This window comes from Trematomus bernacchii, unplaced genomic scaffold, assembly GCF_902827165.1.
Source record: "Trematomus bernacchii unplaced genomic scaffold, fTreBer1.1, whole genome shotgun sequence".
In the NCBI taxonomy this organism is placed as follows: domain Eukaryota; kingdom Metazoa; phylum Chordata; class Actinopteri; order Perciformes; family Nototheniidae; genus Trematomus; species Trematomus bernacchii.
Window position 1 is genome coordinate 2,253,674 of NW_022988066.1, and position 19,692 is coordinate 2,273,365.

General features: G+C 44.9%; 1 protein-coding gene across 2 annotated transcripts in view; it reads right to left on the minus strand.

The window, feature by feature from the left end:
• Positions 1–4,160: 4,160 nt before the first annotated feature.
• Positions 4,161–19,692, minus strand: part of LOC117474736 (adhesion G protein-coupled receptor L1-like) — a 33,494-nt gene continuing 17,962 nt past the window's right edge. The window contains exons 9-25 of one of the 2 annotated variants that reach the window (XM_034120727.1): positions 18,721–19,014; positions 17,713–17,816; positions 17,407–17,592; positions 17,260–17,298; positions 16,985–17,165; positions 16,770–16,892; positions 15,789–16,006; positions 15,522–15,695; positions 12,611–12,823; positions 11,620–11,840; positions 11,231–11,297; positions 11,003–11,091; positions 9,250–9,418; positions 9,008–9,157; positions 8,814–8,910; positions 8,158–8,268; positions 4,161–7,090 (exon numbers count right to left, since the gene is read on the minus strand). In XM_034120727.1, coding sequence (XP_033976618.1) covers positions 5,112–7,090; positions 8,158–8,268; positions 8,814–8,910; positions 9,008–9,157; positions 9,250–9,418; positions 11,003–11,091; positions 11,231–11,297; positions 11,620–11,840; positions 12,611–12,823; positions 15,522–15,695; positions 15,789–16,006; positions 16,770–16,892; positions 16,985–17,165; positions 17,260–17,298; positions 17,407–17,592; positions 17,713–17,816; positions 18,721–19,014 — 4,415 coding nt within the window. In that variant the 3' untranslated portion in view covers positions 4,161–5,111. The remainder of the gene's footprint in view (positions 7,091–8,157; positions 8,269–8,813; positions 8,911–9,007; positions 9,158–9,249; positions 9,419–11,002; positions 11,092–11,230; positions 11,298–11,619; positions 11,841–12,610; positions 12,824–15,521; positions 15,696–15,788; positions 16,007–16,769; positions 16,893–16,984; positions 17,166–17,259; positions 17,299–17,406; positions 17,593–17,712; positions 17,817–18,720; positions 19,015–19,692) is intronic. The other variant, XM_034120728.1, reaches the window with a different exon arrangement.

The window sequence follows — 19,692 nt, forward strand, 5'->3', positions numbered from 1 at the left end:
AGGCTATTACCGTACTGGTTACTTTGCAGCCCGGACATTTCCCCCAAAACACATTTAGACGCGATCGCTACACAGAAGTACCTTTCAAATCCGATCATTTTTAAGACCTTCTAAATCATATTTAAGACCTTTCTTATTTTTTTGATCATATTTAAGACTTTTTAAGGCCTTCAATTCTGATTATCAAATGTAAGACTTTTTAAGACCCCAGTGGGAACCCTGTGTTTCACAGTTTTTCTGGCTCTCCAAAATCCAGGTTCTTTCCGGGCCAACCACCGGGCTGAATATGCTAAACTAGTGAGAGAATCGCTGGCAAGGGGGCTACAACTACAACAAAATGAACATATTTTACTGTGATTTAATTGTAATACACGTTTCAAAATGATGCCGAAGTAACAACATACTGATACCGGTTAGTTAAAACCATGAATTAATGCTTTGACAAGTCTGCAGACAGACGGCAGGCGAAAAACCTTTTAAAATGTGTGTTGTCTAAATGGAGATCGGCTAAGCTAACGCAGTATATGCTCCAACCGTCCACACTCACAACAACGGCCTATACAGACATAAATAAAGCAGCGACTGTATTCACCATGACACAGGCAGTCTGTGGTTTGTACTTGTTTAACTTTTGTCTAGTTTCTGAACAGATATGAGGAGCTGTGAGCTCTGAGGGCTAACAGCTAACGGCTGATGTTGTTTTTCTCTGGTTCGCATTGAAGATGACGTCACGGCTCCGCCTACACTGCGTTACTATAGTTACTGCCCCAGCTACTAAACTGTAATGGAAACGCAGCATAAAGTGAGCCAGTCCTACCAAGGCCTAACTATACCGTACTAAGCCGTGCGAGGCCCTGCAGTGGAAATGCGCCATTAGTAGTCATTAGGCGCGTTCACACCGCAGTACTTTTCCCACAAAGGTTCATCAGAACTTAGTTCATGAGAACTCTGTAGTTCTCATGAACTAAGCACAGATCGCGTTCACACCTGAATAAGTCCCTGAGGGAGGATTAGGCAAATGAAGCCGCTGACGTCACTTCTTCTTCTTCTGCTTTGGGTTGACTGGCAGGCCGCAAACAACTTCACGGCGTATACTGCCACCCGAAGTCCCCGGCCGGAAGTCCCCGGAGTTGGGGACTGGCTTCAGTAGAAGCTGCTGGGAGTCCCAGCAGCTTCCGAGTAAATGGCGGCTTCACAAAAGATTTTGGGAGTTTTACGGGGCGTGGTTTGCATTCCGCCCAGCCAATCAGACAGAGGAACCTTTTTCTCCCACGAAAGTACCTGCTCTCTAGCAGGGACGGAAAAGGGGGTAAAAAAGGTTCTGATTAACTAATTTTAGTTCCGGCTCTTTTTGGTGTGAACGTGACATTTCGAAACTAAAGTGGGAAAAGTACTGCGGTGTGAACGCGGCTAAGGTGTCACTTTGTGTCTCTTTGCAGCTATTTGGTATGTGTTTGTGATACTTGTTTTTGTAGTCGTTTCAGGGTTTCTTTCAGGTAAATTTAAAGGGGCCTTAATATGCTTTTGGGGGTTTTCCTGAAAGAGTGTCGTATAGGTTGTTGGAGCCATAATGCATGTGTCTTTGTTTGTATTTTATCTGCACGTTTAATTAATGATGCAGTTCCAACTTTCTACACAAGATGGAGTATTCACTTGTGTGTGTGTATAAATGTAATCACTGGGTGATCAGGTGCAGGTGTTTTAGGACGGAAGCAAACAGTTTTCGACCGTGTCGGCAGAAGCCGTGTCAATATGAGCTGTGTGTGTTAAACCTGTTTGTATTCAGCGTGACTGGCGTGCATATATTGGTATCTGAATGGTAACAGAAAGGCTATATGGACAACAAAATAAAAGGATCGATAGATTGAAAGATATACACTCGTATGGACATTGTTTTGTCATCTGGAACACGCGTCCGAACTTAGTTCTCCCGTTCCCATCCCTCAGTGGCTTAAGTATGGATAAAGTTAAAAGCCACTACATAGGTTTTTGTGCATGTAAATGGTATGCAAGGGATAAAATCCCAAAGTTCCAAAGGCCTGAACGCCTCCATTGGAATCCTTGGTTAACTTCTGTGACATAATGACATCAGTACGTAACTAGGGCTGTCAAGTTAACGCGTTAATAACGCAAAAACGCCACTAATTATTTTAACGTGCGATTAACGCATGTGTATTTGTCCTCGGCCCGCCCCGTAGTTTCAGAGCCCAAAGGCTTGACGTTGTTGTTGTTGTTAGTTGGATGGTGGGAGATTCTAGCGAGAGATATGGATACAAAAAAAGGTCTTTTAAACAGCAAGCCAAGCACACAGCTGATGCTGACAGCCCCGCTCCTGCCGCTCGCTTGCGGCAGACCACGCTTGAAAGTTTGCCGGGGAGACGCCTGGACACTTCTACGAGCAGCAAGCTTTCAACAGCGATAGCTAAATGGGTGGCTACAGCTGAACATTGTGGAGGACGAGGGGCTACGTTAGATCATTCGGATCGCATCCAACCTGTCGACTGCACATCACAGCGCATTATTTTGACCCACAGTGGGAACTTCAGTCTCATGCTTGACTGTTATGAAGATGAAGACAGAGGAGCGGCATTTCGCCGACAATTGTAAACAGGCTTGTCTGTTTGAGCAACTGGCTCAGTGCAGAGAAGTACACAGGGTTGGGAGAGAGTGTAAGAGAGAGAGAGGTTCCAGGTTGTTGTATTGAAAATACTCAGGAGAATATTTGTCATTGTTCCAATGATAATAAACAAACATTTGCATAAAGCATATTTGTCCACTCATATGTTGATAAGAGTATTACAAACTTGAAAAATATTCCTCTAAGGTACATTTAGAACAGATAAAAGATGTGCGATTAATTTGCGATTAATCACGATTAACTATGGACATCATGCGATTAATCGCGATTAAATATTTGTAATCGACTGACAGCCCTATACGTAACACTTGAGCTTCTATTGGCTAGCCCTCCAACACATTGTACGTGATAGGCTAAGGGACCAACACAGTCTCACTGCATTTCGTGTTATAGTCACAAAATTAATCTATTGATTCGTGTTCACCAACACGATTTCGCCATTTTTTTCGTGTCACACAGAACGATTTTAAAAGCAATGTAAATAATAACAAATTAGAAGGAAAAACAGATTAAAAAAAATACAGATTTCAGTATTCTGACACAGAACGATTTTAGAAGCAATGTATTTCTATTGGTAGTATGTTTCGTGCCTGCACCAAATAATAACAAATTAGAAGGGAAAAGAGATGACAAAAAATACAGATTTCAGTATTCTGAGGCTCTGAGCCATTTCTTTTCCTCACGGATGGCAACAAAACTCCGACATTATACTATTTAAAATAAAAGGGATAGGGTTAGGCTTAGGGTAAGATATTGAGTGAGAAAATGTTTTTATGAACCACACAGCTTCTGGTACCCGACCGGACAAAAAGACGTGGTGCAGGCACGAAATATACTACCAATAGAAATACATTGCTTTTAAAATCGTTCTGTGTGACACGAAAAAAATGCGAAAATCATGTTGGTGAACACGAATCAATAGATTAAATTAATTTTGTGACTACTGTATAACACGAAATGCCGTGAGACTGGGTTGAAGGGACGGGACATCTCTGATAGGTTGGCCAATCACAACAGAGCCGGTCAGCTAACCAATCAGAGCAGACTGGGCTCTGGTTACAGACAGAGGGTAAAAAGAGGAACTGCAACACAGGCAGTATGAGAAAAATAAAGAGCTTTTTGAACATTAAAACATGTAAACATGTCACAGTAGAGGCACATAATCCAATTAGCAACGTGAAAATGATTATAATAGGGCCCCTTTAAATATCTTCCTAGTTGGTACAGTTATTATATCAAGTCCAGGGGGGGCCCATGACCTTTGAGCCCCTGTTCCTGTTCCCTATAGGCCTGTTCAGTAATCCATCCATTAGTAAAGTAAAAGTACTTTATGTACAGAAAAGTATCTTAGTAAACATACTTAATTACATTCAACCGCTGTCTGTAAAAGTATTCTTTATCTTTTTATTTATCTGATTCTCTTTATTAAATGCATCAACAGTCTCTCACCCCCCACCCTTTTCCACTGTGAATATCTTCTTGTGAACCCCCCCCCCCCTTTCTCTGTACAATCACACAAAGAGAAAGACAGTTACATTTATTTCACATGTTTACTTGAACTTCAATAGCAATACAAGACAGTCAGAACACTTGAGGTCGATATGTACAGGGGTCTCAGGGGCGCAGAAAAGTTCTGAGGTTTCATATGATCTCTGGCTCTGGATTCAAGAGTCCTGTTGCTATGATAAACTCCATGGCAACGAGTCCCATCACCGACAGTTTGTGGCAGGTTGGGGGAGGGGCGGCGGAGGTTTTGGTCTTGATGTGAAATGGGATTGGTCAAGAGTTCAAAATCAGTGGGAGGGGATTTGTGTAAGAGTCCCCCCAGTTGATATTGATAAAATGCTTCACTGTGATACATTAATTATACAAGAATGATGTATATACACACACTCACACACACTCTTCCTTACACACACGCATGCTCTTCAAGCTACGCACGCACTCTTTTGCGCACACACGCTCACACACACACTTCAGCGCTTTCCTCCTACTGTATGCAGCCTTGTAAAGCCACTATAAAGTCATGCACATGTTCTTTGAAAGTATTTTTTGGCAACACTCGAGTGCTTCTTTGACACACTGTTTGCTTGCTACAGGAAAGGGCGACACCCAGCCGACGAACCAATAGAAACTTAGACGATGGGCCGATAAAGATAAGCACCGATGAGACGGGAAGACACAGCAGGGCTTCGGGGTAGAGAGGATGAGGAGAGGAAGTCGAGGAGGTTTAAATGGATCACAGTCATAGAAAAGTAACAAAACATGAAAAGGGGGCAGTCTCGTGGTGATCGGGAGATAGAAGCAGGGAGGAGCCATCGCTGTCGTCATCGTTACCTTCAGCATGTATCCTTGTTGTCCTCTTTATCATCACAATCATCGCCATTTCCATCAGTTTGATCATCATTATTTGGTATTATCCCTGTCTTCCGCGTCATCCCTGGTTTCTATGCCCCGATCACCACCGCCCTAGTCACAGACTCGTCACCCGCTGCATCTGTCCGTCTTCTCCCTCCGATGCGGGCTCTCCTGTGTACGCTGCTTCTCCATTGGATGCCATTGGCGGCGGCTGGTAGAAGGTCTGCAGGTGATTGGGTCGCGGGCCCAGCGGGGGCCGCCCCAGACTGTAGGGCAGCTCCAGGGCGGGCCGCTGGGTCTGGCCAGTGGGACTGACGTCTTCAGGACCTTCAGGGCTGCTGTCAGGGTACGAGAGCGTGGGAGGGGAGGTGCGGGTGTAGAAGCGAGGAGGGGAGCTGCTTCGGCTGTACACCTGCGGGGAGTGGCGGGAGTAGATATTGTTTGGAGGCGAGTTATTGTCTCGAGGAACGAAGATATTTGACGGGGGAGAGCTTCGGGGGAAGATGCTGATTGGAGGCGAGCAGCGGTCTCCGGGGTAGAGCGAGGGATTTGAATCGTGGGCGTAGATGGGTGAGGAGTCAGGGTCAAGGTCAAGGTCAGGAGTCAACGGCAGAGAAAAGCTGTCGGAATCCTCTCGGTCGCCATGGTACCGGAGAGACCCTCTGTCTTTCCCTCTCTTCATGCCGTCGAGGCCGCCATCTTTGTTATCGAACAGGAAAGACTCGTCCCTGTCTACGTCGATCCCTCCTCTCCACACGTCCAGCACTCGCTCCTTCTGCGTGTCATTCTCTCGCTCCATCCCCGCTCTCCAACCGTCTCTGTCCTTCAAAAACAAGGGTTCATCTTTGTCTCTGTCCATCCCAGCCCTCCATCCTTCCAGCGTAAAATCTTTCTTCTGAGTTATAAAAGTCTCTTCCTGGTCCGTCTCTGTTCCTCCCCGCCACACCTCCATCCTCCCCCCTCTCTTCTCCAGCATATCCTCCCTCGCCTTCTCCATCCCAGCACGCCATTCGTCCATCTCTCCATCCCTCGTTTGAGAGGTGAAAGACTCGTCCCTCCCTCTTTCGGTTGCTCCCCTCCAGTCGTCCATCATCTCGTCTCTTTTTAAGAGAAATGTCTCGTCCTTCTCCCTCTCCTGGCAGTTTCTCCATGTCTCCACGTTGGCCTCCCTCTGCTTCATCAGCAGCGGTTCCTCCAGAGCCTTGTACAGGGGCTCAGACTCCTGCGGGGGAGGGGGAGGAGGAGGCGGGAGGGGCCTGTCCCGGTAACGCTCCCTGTCTCTCTCCCTGTCCCTGTCTCTGTCTGTCCCTCCGTTCGGCTCTATTGTGCCGCGGTGGCGAGACAGAGTACCAGGGGTGCGGCTGAGGGTGGAGTACGGCCGTGCCTGGACATCGGGGGGGCGCGCCTGCTGCCTGTCCTGGAGCCCGCGGCGACTCAGAGTTCCCTGCAGCGACCGCTCCCCATCTTTAAGCAGCTCGCGGGACTCATGGTCTCCAGGAACTCGTGAGTGTGACCAGCCATCTTGTAGGCGCGGCGCTGTGGCGTGATCTTGTCCACGGTTTGAGGAATGTGTCTCAGCGTCCTGCGTGTGGTGCCGCGTGTGCGCCCAGCCCTCTGGTCCGTTGTGCCGTGTGTTTGGCTGCATGGTGGAAGCCCACCCGTCCTGGGGGGGCTGTGGGTGTCGAGTCAAAGTGGCTGTGTGCGCGAGCGCCGGCCTGTCGTGGAGGTGAGGCCTCGCCAGGCTGCCGTAGCGCTCAGGAGGGACGGGCATGGCGGTGGAGGGCCTCAGGTTGCTCTGCACCAGCTCTGAGATGATCATCTTTTCCAGCGCCGCCGCATCAGACAGGTTATGACGCATCGCTGCACCACTGCCCAGATCTGCAGCCCCGTGGGGGGTGAGGAGGGCGGGGGAGATGTCGTCACCTCCCATCCCAACTCCTCCCTCGCGCAGGAGGTCGGTGCTGCCCACCACTCCGGCTCGGGACCCGGGCGTGGTTCCCAGCCCGTGCAGGGTGAAGCTGTTGGGGGTGTAGCCTCCATTCAGACACACACTGTCCAACCCACAGGACTCCTGGCTCTGGGACCCACCACCCTCTGTTGGAGGAAACAGGGAGAGAACATTGGAAACAGGGATACCAACAAAGATTAACATTTGTTGAGTGAACATATGAATGAATGAGCAGAGTTTGGGGTTCCTACTGAGGGTGTGGATTCACCAGAAATATTTGGATATCAACAATATTGTGATTAAATGTTTGGTTATGAGGCCAAATGGGATAGATTGATGTCATGTCTTCATGGTGTATGAATAGTTATTGTGGGCAAAAGTGGCAGAGCTCTATGAATTGAACAAGGAAGTGGCGCTTAATGATTTGAGTGAGCACAACAAAGAAGAGCTCGTACTCTGTTTGATTCTGAAGGTTCCTACTGCTCCACGTAAAGACAGAGAGACAAAGAGGGAAAGTGTCAACAAAAACATTTAAAAGACACACATTTAAAAGTCACAAAAACAGAACAGACGGGTATAACACAAAGAGAATTCAGCTTTCATTTCCAACCATACAGATTGTACAGAAACAGCACAAAAGAAAGACAAACTGTACTGGGCAAAACACTTACGCCACTCAGGGAAATTCTGGCAGGAGAGCCCGAGTGATGGGCCAAAATGGACTCATTACAGATACATGGGTATTGGCACGTAATGTATGCTGTCAGTGGCAAGTAACAAGAAATTACGGTAAAGAAATGTATGAGCTAATTTGGAAAACTGCCACTATCGGATTTGCTTATTAGATAGCACACTTACATTTAAGTGCACTGTCCATACACAAATCATGAATAAATAATTGACGTTTATGTCAAATCTTAAATTTGGTGATATTTTGTCGTAGGATTTTTCAACCACAAAGAGGATCAATGGAAAATGTATGTAAGATTTGAATGGAGAGTTGAAACTTCCCTTAAAGGCGATGTTGTACACCTTTTAAATAAGAATCTGTAACCCTTTTTCACTGTGGCTTAAGAGATTTGCAAAGCACTGTTACTACGCAAAAGTGAAGGACAGTAAAAGACACCAACATAAAGAGAGACAGTGAGTAAACTGTTCGGAAGTGAATAGACTCTAAATCAGGAGAATCGCAGAGTGTTGCGATGAAGCGTACCTGTGGAGGTGAACGGTTGGTTGTAACCCTGGGCGAGCATCGTGTCGTACGGAGAGGCTCCAGCGTGAGTCTGCAACACTGGATTTGTGAGGAAGTGGTTCCCCAGAGCAGCTGAGGAGAGAGGGAGAAAATAAATATAACATTCTTAAGCAACAAAGGAGTATGTAAGCTCGAGAGCCAAGTGAGAGAAAACAATGGTCTAAGTGTCTAAATCTAAAAGTTTTCTCTCCTATATTTAAGATTTAAAGAGGTCCTATTATGCTGTTTTGGGTTTTCCCTTTCCCGTAGAGTGTTGTATAGATGTGAATTTAAATGGTCTGCAAAGGCTAAAATCCCAACCAATCAGAGCAGACCTGGCTCTGGTTTCAGACAGAGGGTGAAAAGAGGTGCTGCATAACAGGCAGTATGAGAAAAATAAGAGAAAGAGCTTTTTGAACATTAAAGCAGTTACAAATATCACAGTAGAGGGTCATAACACAAATATGAAACCTGAACATCAGCATAATAGGGCTGCTTTAAAACAGTTTTGAGTTTTTCGAGAAAAGAAAGTTATACCAGACTGAAAACGGATCATTAGATTTCTTTTTTTCACACTTGCTTCTCAGGGCTTTTGTACAAAAGGCAATGCTGTTATCTAAAACAAAGACAATCTTTACCTCGGTTTAGAGTAGGTGTGTTGTTAATGTCTGCAGCGATGAAAGAAGATTCAGTCTGTCTGCGAACAGTGTCGTTCCACATCCTCCTGATGCGACTCTGGAACATAAATAATCCAGACAAGGTCAAACTCAGACGCTGCCAGAAAGAGAGACAAAGACTTAGAGACTCAGAGATCCAGGGTGTTGTAATGTACCTGTCTGTTAGCAGTAGCTCTCCGGCTCTGGCTGCTGGTGTAGCGGCTGTTGGAGCGCAGGGCGGCTCCTTTAACTGAGTCTGGAGAGCTGGAGGTGGACGTGGCGCAGCACTGTGAGAGGCGCAGGCACCGGCCGTAGTCCTTCTGACCCTACACGCAATATTCAAACATGTAACACAGCTGTTTAGTCACAAATGATGATGCTACATAAAACATAATGTTACATAATGACAGATACCGACCTTCCTGGCAAGGGTGCAGTGCAGTATGGAGATGAGGAGGCCCTGGGCCGTGTTGAGGGAGGAGAAGAGGTAAGCCAGCAGCAGAGACGGAGCACACAGGAACATCAGGCCTGAGGACCAGGTAACGCTCTGCAGGAAGAGCAGCGTCAGGGAGCCCACCGCCCACGCCCTGGAAATCACATTTTATTTTCATTCCAACAAGTGATTTCAACAAGGGTTCACTCACCCAAATCTGCTAGAATGCCTTTCTAATTGGATTTTGCAGGTCTCGAGCTTTAAATGGCACGAAAAAGGTTTGAGTGCGCTCCGACTTGACAGGGCAGGTCAAACAAGGACAAACAGAGAGCTGGTGTGCGTGTTGCTAATGTCAATGTCGACCCAAGGTCAAGAAGAGCCTGCACACATCTATCAGAATGCCACCATCCTCAAGCACCCCAGAGTGTACATTTGAAACATTACTAACTAAAAGCACTTTATTGAATGCAGCTCTTTCCCCTTTATGTTTCATTTATACAATGGAGCTAAGATTTGACCTTGCCAAGACCTTCAACAATTCATGCTGCTGTCATGACTGCTAATATATGTTCTTGTCCTGTGAATACTTGACTTGAAACTATTTAACATGTTGCTTCTAGGGCTGTCAAGTTAACGCGTTAATAAAAAAACAAATTCACGCCACTAATTATTTTAACGTGCGATTAACGCATGTGTATTTGTCCTCGGCCCGCCCCGTAGTTTCAGAGCCCAAAGGCTTGACGTTGTTGTTGTTGTTAGTTGGATGGTGGGAGATTCTAGCGAGAGATATGGATACAAAAAAAGGTCTTTTAAACAGCAAGCCAAGCACACAGCTGATGCTGACAGCCCCGCTCCTGCCGCTCGCTTGCGGCAGACCACGCTTGAAAGTTTGCCGGGGAGACGCCTGGACACTTCTACGAGCAGCAAGCTTTCAACAGCGATAGCTAAATGGGTGGCTACAGCTGAACATTGTGGAGGACGAGGGGCTGCGTTAGATAATTCGGATCGCATCCAACCTGTCGACTGCACATCACAGCGCATTATTTTGACCTACAGTGGGAACTTCAGTCTCATGCTTTGACTGTTATGAAGATGAAGACAGAGGAGCGGCATTTCACCGACAACTGTAAACAGGCTTGTCTGTTTGAGCAACTGGCTCAGTGCAGAGAAGTAGACAGGGTTGGGAGAGAGTGTAAGAGAGAGAGAGGTTCCAGGTTGTTGTGTTGAGAATATTCAGGAGAATATTTGTCATTGTTCCAATGATAATAAACAAACATTTGCATAAAGCATATTTGTCCACTCATATGTTGATAAGAGTATTAAAAACTTGAAAAATATTCCTCTAAGGTACATTTAGAACAGATACAAAATGTGCGATTAATTTGCGATTAATCGCGATTAAATATTTTAATCGACTGACAGCCCTAGTTGCTTCTTTTTTTGTTGTTGCCATGGATCATTCCTTCATACATAACAGACTGCATATAGCTCAAGAAATATAGATTTTTATATTCATTTCAAAACTCATGAACTCAAAAGAATATATAATAACACAAAGGAACATGTCACTGGAAGGTAAGGTAAAGTCAAACATTTTTCATAATAAACCTGTTTCAGTTTATACATTTACCTCAAACATGTTTTTCAAAATGACTGTGATTATAGCCAAAGCTGCTGAAACACAATCAGCCCTGAACATCATCAGCCGCAACACATCAGTATGACACACTGTACTTACCTCAGGTTGTCATGGCGACTGGAGTCTGGCTTCAGAGCAGCAGTGCTGTGCATCTTAAGTAAAGTCATCACCAGGACAACCAGGTTTAACTGAGGCCGAAAAAGACAAAAACAGCAAACACGGTTTGACATTATGTTCATTAAAAATGAATGAACACGATGTCATAACACAGAGATGATTAAAAATGTAGCAAAAGGCTGGTTTCTGTACGAGAGCATGAACTCTCACCGTGATGATGACACCCACAGGGCCCAGGAAACTCCAGATGAAGTAATTGTCTGTTCGCAGCCAGCATCTACACACAAACACACATAGAGTTAAATAAGAACCTCCAAGGGAACAACTCCAATATAGGAGCTGAAACAATACTATACACATGTAGAAAAGTAATTATTTCACACACACCACACACAACACACACACACACACCCACACACACACACACACACACACACACACACACACACACACACACACACACACACACACACACACACACACACACACACACACACACACACACACACACACACACACACACACACACACACACACACACACACACACACACACACACACACACACACACACACACACACACACACTAGTGAACGTACGCAGTGTTTGAGCCGTAGCCTCTGAAGTCTATCGCTGCAGACACAGCCACCACCAGCCCAGGAATCGAGTATCCACAGAGGTAGAAATACTTCCTCCGTGAGTTTCGTCCTTCGAAGACCTCGCGCTGCAGCAGGTACAGCTCCAGCCCCTCCAGACACAACCAGCAGAACACTGAGAGCAGCGAGAAGTGCAGCAGGCCAGCTATGATGGAGCACACAACCTGCACAATGACACAGAGGGGAATATTTAACAAAATGACTCTCCCTATTGGTGAAAAGGGTAAACATTTTAAATATTGATATCACAATGAAAACGTTCAGGTTAAGCCAGGTTAAACATTATTTTTGTACCATTCTTTTTTATTTTGTTGACAAACAGCACTGCTATATATAGAGGGAATGTTTCATAGGTCTTTAGTGTCACTCCATAAATCAGAAGATAATGTCAGCAGCCTTAAAAAATTATAATTTTACGATGTTTTACGAGTAAATTGTTCTATAAATCAGGGCTCTGACTGATATGAACAAACCCCTCGGTACATTCCTGCAGAATATGGACAGGAATGAAACTTAAAAGGTTTAAAAGGCTAAAAGTATGAGGAAAAACTAATTTTGAGATACGTACATTTCTATTCAATTTGCAAGACACTACAGCAGAAAATGATCATCTTCAAGTAATAGATATCACCATAAAACGTATTTACTTGATTACTTTTCTTAGGATATTTTGTAAATGTACGTTTTCTTACTGAAATAACTTAGTACGTTTACTGAAATGTTAATATCAAATACTAAAATGAGGCATAATCTAATGCTAACTTTATTGAATATATTGAATTTAGGATAAATCTATTAATGTAGATCATAAAGAAAAACTCAAATAGTCAAATGAATACCTGAATGTGTATTGTGGATGTTTCCTCTCCACTTGTCTAAAACAAGACCAGTTCAATACATTCCTAAAATACATGGGTGACCTCCATGCACTCACCGTGTATTGCGTCTTGTTGGCACCAACGAGGAAGAGCAGCTCAGTGAAGAGCAGGTTGGCCCACAGGTTGCAGTGGATGGTGCTGTGGTCCGTGTGCCAGGGCGCCCCCTGGCAGCACAGGGTGGTGAGACAGGTGGCCAAACACACCAGCGCCACAGAGATGCCGACCCAGGAGACCACGTAGACGAGAAGCTCCTCCACACCCACCCCGAACTGAGAGATAGAAGCAGAGACATTATTCATCTGATCATAAACAGCATGTAGGAAGATGTGCAGATGCATTTTAGATGAATTTCCCCTCTGGTTGCATGTCGCTGAATGTTACATAACATCTATTCAAATGAATAAATTCACACCCAACCAAGAGAACATCTTGCATAGGAACAATTTGGGAAGAACGGTGGAGGGGAGTCCAAATGTGCAACAGCAAATGGATGCATGAAGGTGGAGTCAGGAAGCCTTTGTTGTCGAGGATGGAGCGGATTTATGAAGTTACAAAATAAGCGTGGTGGCATGAATAATGTGTAACATAGGACAATCATACATGTGCACTAATGCTAAATGTACAGGGGGAATATCTAGTGCATGGCTGTGTTCAGTGCTAAATGTATTCGTCGAATCAAACATACGGCAGTCTCAAAGGAGCGTTAGGGTGAGTAAAATAGCTACTTTTCGCAACACAGTAATTATACCGTTTAAAGGGGACCTATCATGCAAAATGCACTTTTGTACGTCTTTTATACATGAATATGTGTCCCCGGTGTTCCAGGGAACTCACCAAGTGTCAGAAAACACAACCCTCTCTATTTTCCTCCATACCCAAATCTCTAAAAAAGGGGCTGCAACGGATCTGATAAAAACTGATCCAGATTTGAACACTGTCCTGACGTCAGGACGGTGGCGCTACGGCTATTGGGCCAACTCTCCACCTATCAGGGGAATGTGGGGTTGGGCCACGGCCGGCCATTGCCGCTCGAAAGCGCTGGAGACGCTGTAGTACATATGCCAGGCCTGTAAGTGGCGCTGTAGTCTGCCACAAAAGCAGCGAAGAAGACTTCCCGCCCATAGTTACCATGGTTACCCTTCTGTTTATTCTCCGCTGTGGCTTTTTTTCTCCCTCCCCGAGGCAAGCGTTTGCTCCCGCTGCTTTAATGCAATGCAATCCCTCCCCGTCGAGGCAAGCACTGTAATTCTCTCCGGTTAGTCCACCAGCAGATGACAAACACCCACCTCTCCGCCTCTTCCAAGGAACGAGGGGACCGTGCGGCAGAGTTTCAGTTTCAGTTTCTTTCGCCGGTCAAGATGTCCGTTAAAGTTTAAATCTTCCGGACAAAATTAGAAAAGTGCCGGTCAAAGGTCTTCTTTGTTATTTATTGAGCTTTAAAACAAATGAATAACGACTCTATATAGAGTGGCGAAGTCCCTCCCCTTCCGGTGGACCTCCATGGGACCTTATTTCGGAAAAATTATGTATTGAAGTCAATGGAGAGAGAAAGATTATCTTTCGATCCCGTTTGAATTGTGCCACGAATTACACATATGATGTTTGTCAATTTAAAAGATAATTTTGCAAGTAAAAAAAAAAAAAAATGTGTCGTAAAACTGTGAAGTAACACATTTGTTTGTGTGAAACGCTCAATGAACTACATCTCTGGTCAACAACACACGTCACCAAGATGGCCGTCACTACTGTCTTGTCAACACAACGATTGACTACCCTCACTATCACCACAATGAAACACGTCCTGAAGAATGTCATGCAAAGCTGCCTGCCTGCCTTCCTTTGATTCTCTCTGAACTGCCTGGTCGTTTTAATGTTTAATGTCAACCATTTGTGCAGATAGCATGAAGTAGAGAAGATCGCTAGCGTTAGCGTTAGCATTTCTCCCCCGGGCTTAAATGGTGTATTATAGAATGATCACACCGGTGACAGTACTCTTCAAAGGGTTCACGAAATATGACTACTACTCTTACTGTTTAACATTTTGGGTTACTTAATGTTACTTCATGTTAAGGCTAATACAAATGACAAGGCTGTAATGCTAACTAACGTGCTAGCTACTAGCTAGCTTGATCCACACACTCCTCTTTCATCAGACTGGAAGCGAAAGAACGAGCAAGACCCATTGCTGGTATAATAACAACCTGGTACTAAGCACACAGGCATCTTGTGAAAGTTATCTTATCTTAGCCAGCGCCATATAGATAGATTCTATCTATATGGCGCTGATCGTATATATACGGTATTATACGTATATCGTAGTGTCTCAATTGTGACATCACTTACGCGACTCTGGGATTTGTAGTCTTTCTAGTTGCGTATTTTTCATAGTCTTATATTTCAACAGTTTTACGACAAACTGTGACTTTTTTGACATGGAAATGATTTTTTAAGATTGACAAACATCATATGTGTAATTCATGGCACAATTCAAACGGGATCGAAAGATAAGTTTTCTCTCCCCATTGACTTCAATGCATAATTTTTCCAAAATAAGGTCCCATTACCCGGAAGTAAGTGGGCGTGACTTCGCCACTCTATAATAAAACACGGAGGACGGAGATCTCTTTTTCTCCCCCTCTTCTGACAGCCCAGCAGCTGATCAGAGCACGTCTCCCCACTCCTGCAGGGGGGCGTGGTCAGCAGAATCAGACCCGTAGACAGCAAACAGCACATAGAGCGAAATGAGGCATGGCTAAAATGCATGATCTGTTTGGTATTTTGAAAACAGAAACGTATAAATATACCTTATATAGGTATGGCCCTACAATATATCATTTAAATATAGCATGATAGGTCCACTTTAAGTTAATGCAATTAAAAAACAAACACACTGTAACCCTAAATATGCGTTTATTCTGCCGTAAAGGTGAACTAAACACTGTTATGTGTTGTTTTTGTGTTACTTACAGCCGGTTGCTGATATGTCATGAGGACGGCGTAGCTGGACAGGTGGTTGCAGGCGCAGGTAGTGTGTGTGTTGTTGGTGTGTAAGAGTCGGCAGCCCTGTGTAGACCACCTGCCACTCCCAGAGACCCCTGTCCCGTTCCAGAAAGAGCAGTTAGGGCCAAAGTGGTTCTCCATCTGTGGAAACAAACACCAAACACAATGGACACTAAGCGACCAGATTCTTCAGAAAAGGTCAGGCTCATTCCTTAAACTGGTTTCCAGGCAGACCTGCAGGTGCCTGAGAGTGAAGATCACGGGCTCAGAGAGGTACACTCTGTTGGAGCCTCGGTGCACTGAGGCAGAGATCACATGGGAGTTGACCACCAGGCTCCTGCGCATGGCGTCCGACCCCTGACCCAACCCCAGCCCCAGCCGCAGAGTGGAATTCTGGGTGGTGAGGAAGGAGCCCAGGTTCTTATAGAGAGAGAGGACCAGCTTCACCTGGCCTGCAGAGGGGACAAAGTGAAGAGCACAGAGACACTTAGACTTTATTTTCGTTTATTATGTAGTGTTTCGATTTGTCAAAGGTGGAGCTAACCTAGTATTGCTTCTACTGCCTGTTACTGGTCCCACCAATATCACACTTGGCAATTTACCCTGTATTCTGGTGATATCTTAAAAATAACACTGCAATAGTATTTTTAATAATTCATAGTTTTAGCTTTAACGTGCATAAATCTTTGGCATGAACTAATGTTTATAGATTTACATTTATCAGTCATGCCGTTCATTCAATGAGTACTATTGCCCGTGTCTGTGCATGCCACATGATGGAGATTCACTTCACTGCAACCCACAAGCTAGAAGGAAAAACTGACACAGCATATTTTTACAAAACGTAAGCCACATCCCTTAAAATGTTTCAGAACAAAACTGAAACTCTAATTTTCAGGATGTCTGAATTTTGCTGAAGTATTTTCTGGTTTTAGTTGCATACTCTCCATTTCTCTGTAAATCTGTCATCACTGAGGATGGTTAGGGTTAAGGGCGTGAATCCAGGTGGAGACACGTACTGTAATATAGTTGTGAAAATGTGTGATAAATATGGAGGAATGTGGGAGAAATCTAATCCAGAGAGGACACTGGGAAATTAAAAAACTAGAATCTCCCAAGAAAATAAGGAGGAACAGATTAAATAAAAAATAAACAAAAGTGTTTAATATGGTTTACAAACCCAAATGTTGATTCATTTCGGTGTGTGTCACATACCATTGTTGCTGTACTGCTGCAGAGCCTGAGCCGATATCTGCAAGATGCTGTCGCTGTCGTAGGAGTGAGGGAACGTCAGGTCCTGTATGTCTGCCTCTGTGTTTAGCACATACACCTCCAAATCTGTGAACACACCGGAAGAGACACACACAAAAGCTCAGTCAAAGTGGTAACACCAAAACGATGTGTAGAGCACAAGGAAGAAGGAAACGTACCAACATTCGGTGCCCTGTCACTGAAGCGGCCTTCGTAGAGGTTGTTAGCCAATAGAAACGCTCCTTTTTCTACTGCGTCTAACAACAGGGATGCTGAGCGCGACTGGTCAACGCCGCTCATGTCCGCCCAGGACACGAGAGCCTCGGGACCCAAAAGGTTATTGACCGTCTGAACCACCGCCTGACAGAGAGAAAAACCGAGTGTTTTATTCTTTCTACTTATTCCATCTATCTATCCATCAGTCTGTCCATCTGTCCATCTGTCTGTCTCTCACCTGAACATAAGCTCTGCATGTGCGCTCCCTTTTCTGCAGCTAATGAGAAGAAAAACATCTATTGTTAGAATCATAATCACTGACATTTCCGCTCTGATTTCCAGGAAAGGTCAAGTACATTTCAGCACCAACAACAGCTCCAATCACCTTGTTGTAATTGCGTGCCGCTGACTCTTTATTGGCCGGTCTCAGGGCCTGCAGCTGGGAGTCCAGGATGTCCAATAGCTGCTCAATAAGCTTGACGGACATGCTGACGTCACCGGCGTAGATCCGCCCCCGGGTCAGGTTGACCAACTCCCCGGCGATGTTGGCAGCGTTCTCTCCGCTCTTTATCTGCAGGCCGGGGGGGTTTGTAATGTCAAATACTTTGACATTTGAGATAGAACTGCTTGCTGACGGGCCTTAGGGCATTTACTCAGCATGTGTGTGTGTGTTTGTTTGTGTATGACTAACCTTCTGTGCGATTTGGCTGACCCAGGGAGAGGTGCAGTTGGAAAGGTCAGGCCCTCTGGAGTTCCATCCCACTGGAGACTGAACGCACTGATAGGAAGCAATACCTGCAGAGACAGACAGGGCGAGGCAGAGTTTCAGAGAGAGAGAGGACAGATCATGTGGTACACGACCTGAGGTGCTTTCCTATTTCTGTTTCTCCTCGCAGATTTTCTCCCATGCATTTAACGTGTTTCTTTAGATTGTTGTTGTTAATATTTGAAAGAAGTTTGAAATGATATATGAACTGTGAACTGGGAAAAATAAACATGGACCCAGTATAATGCCCAGTACTGGAAAACTATTACATTATATACATCCAGCAAGAATGCGAGTCATGTTTGAGTCAACCTGATTTATCCTTTAATCTCGGTTTTAGTATTTATCAACCATGCAAACAAACAATTGCTGGCTAATAATAAGCCTTGACTTGTCTGTCTTCCCAAACCAAACCAAACACTAAATGTATTGTTAAAAAACGAACTCAAAGCTAAAAGAAGCTAAAAAGCTATGTTAAGCAGTAGATTTGAGTATTGCTCCTTTGCATATTTCATAGAAACAGGTCTATAGGATCTGAAACACGCCAGTTCTTGAAATGATATCTATTTATAAGACAACGCACGTGTTCAGTTAATAAACATGGTTCAATATACGATTATTCCCCAATGTATCCTCACCTCTGTGCTGAAATCATGTTCAAAGCATTTCACATGATGAGGGCTAGGTAAAATGCACCACAGGCTTATCTACATAATCTCCAAAACAGCTTTAGGTCAGAGTGAGCGCTTGGCTGAGGAAGACAGCTGCACAGCGAGAGGAAGAGTTGATGAACCCTGTTTCTCTTCACACTGTAACCTCTCTTCTTCTCTCCCTCTCATCTGAGGGCAGGTTCAAAGAGGGGACATCCGACTACATTTCAAAGGGAAACGAGATACACACACTGAACGCAACACACAGCCTGGCAGCACCTACCCAGTGAGCCTTTGGGGCAGGGTCTCTCCACCGTCTCTCCCTTCAGCGTCGGCGGCCACTGCACCCCTCGTGCCACGCGGCCCTCACATCCGCTCACCTGACCGGGGCCCCCGGGGGCTATGGGGACACGCAGAGGGGGACGTGGAGTCAGAGGGACCATGGCTGTGATGGGCCGCTGGTCAAAGGGTCCTCTGTTGATGACGCCTATGGGGTGAGAGGCGGAGGGGCGCACCGGGGCCAGCGCCACAGTGGCGGTGTACGAGCGCACGGTCGTCATCAGAGAGGAGAGCGGACCTGGAGGGGCGGGAACACTGTTGGTTCTCTAGTTTCATCAGTATTATTCAAGATTTAAGATTCAAAGCTTCAAAGGTTTTATTGTCATATGCACATAAGCTACAGTGTAGACATGGCAATGACATTCTTCTGACCCAAGCTCCTCCAACAATGCAACATATATAATAAAATACAAAGAAATAGTGCAATAAGAAGTATTTACAATACATGTAAATAGAATATGATATGTACAAGAACAGAATATGAAATTAAAACATGTATATTAAAGGTCACCTATTATGGCAAAATCCATCCTTTTATACATCAACATGTGTCCCCTCTGTAAAGAGATTCTGAAAGTTTCAGGAAAAAAGATTCGCTCACTTTTTGTCCTGATCCATTTATATAAAAACATGTCTGTCATAACGATTTTTTGGCTTGTGTAACCATTAGCCAATCACCAACCAAGGTAACCCCCCCACCTTATCACCTGAATCTCCTCCTAGAGCACCATTGTGTTCTTTTTAATCAAATATCTCTCAGAGGGGCGTGGGGGGTGGCTCCTTATTTTCATCTAAAGTAACAGACAGAGAATCAGCACTTTTGAAACAGGGCTGAAACAGAGGGGATTATGGGATGCTACAATGATCTGTTTGGTATTTCGAGCCAAACACTTCAGAGACTTGTTTTGTATATATC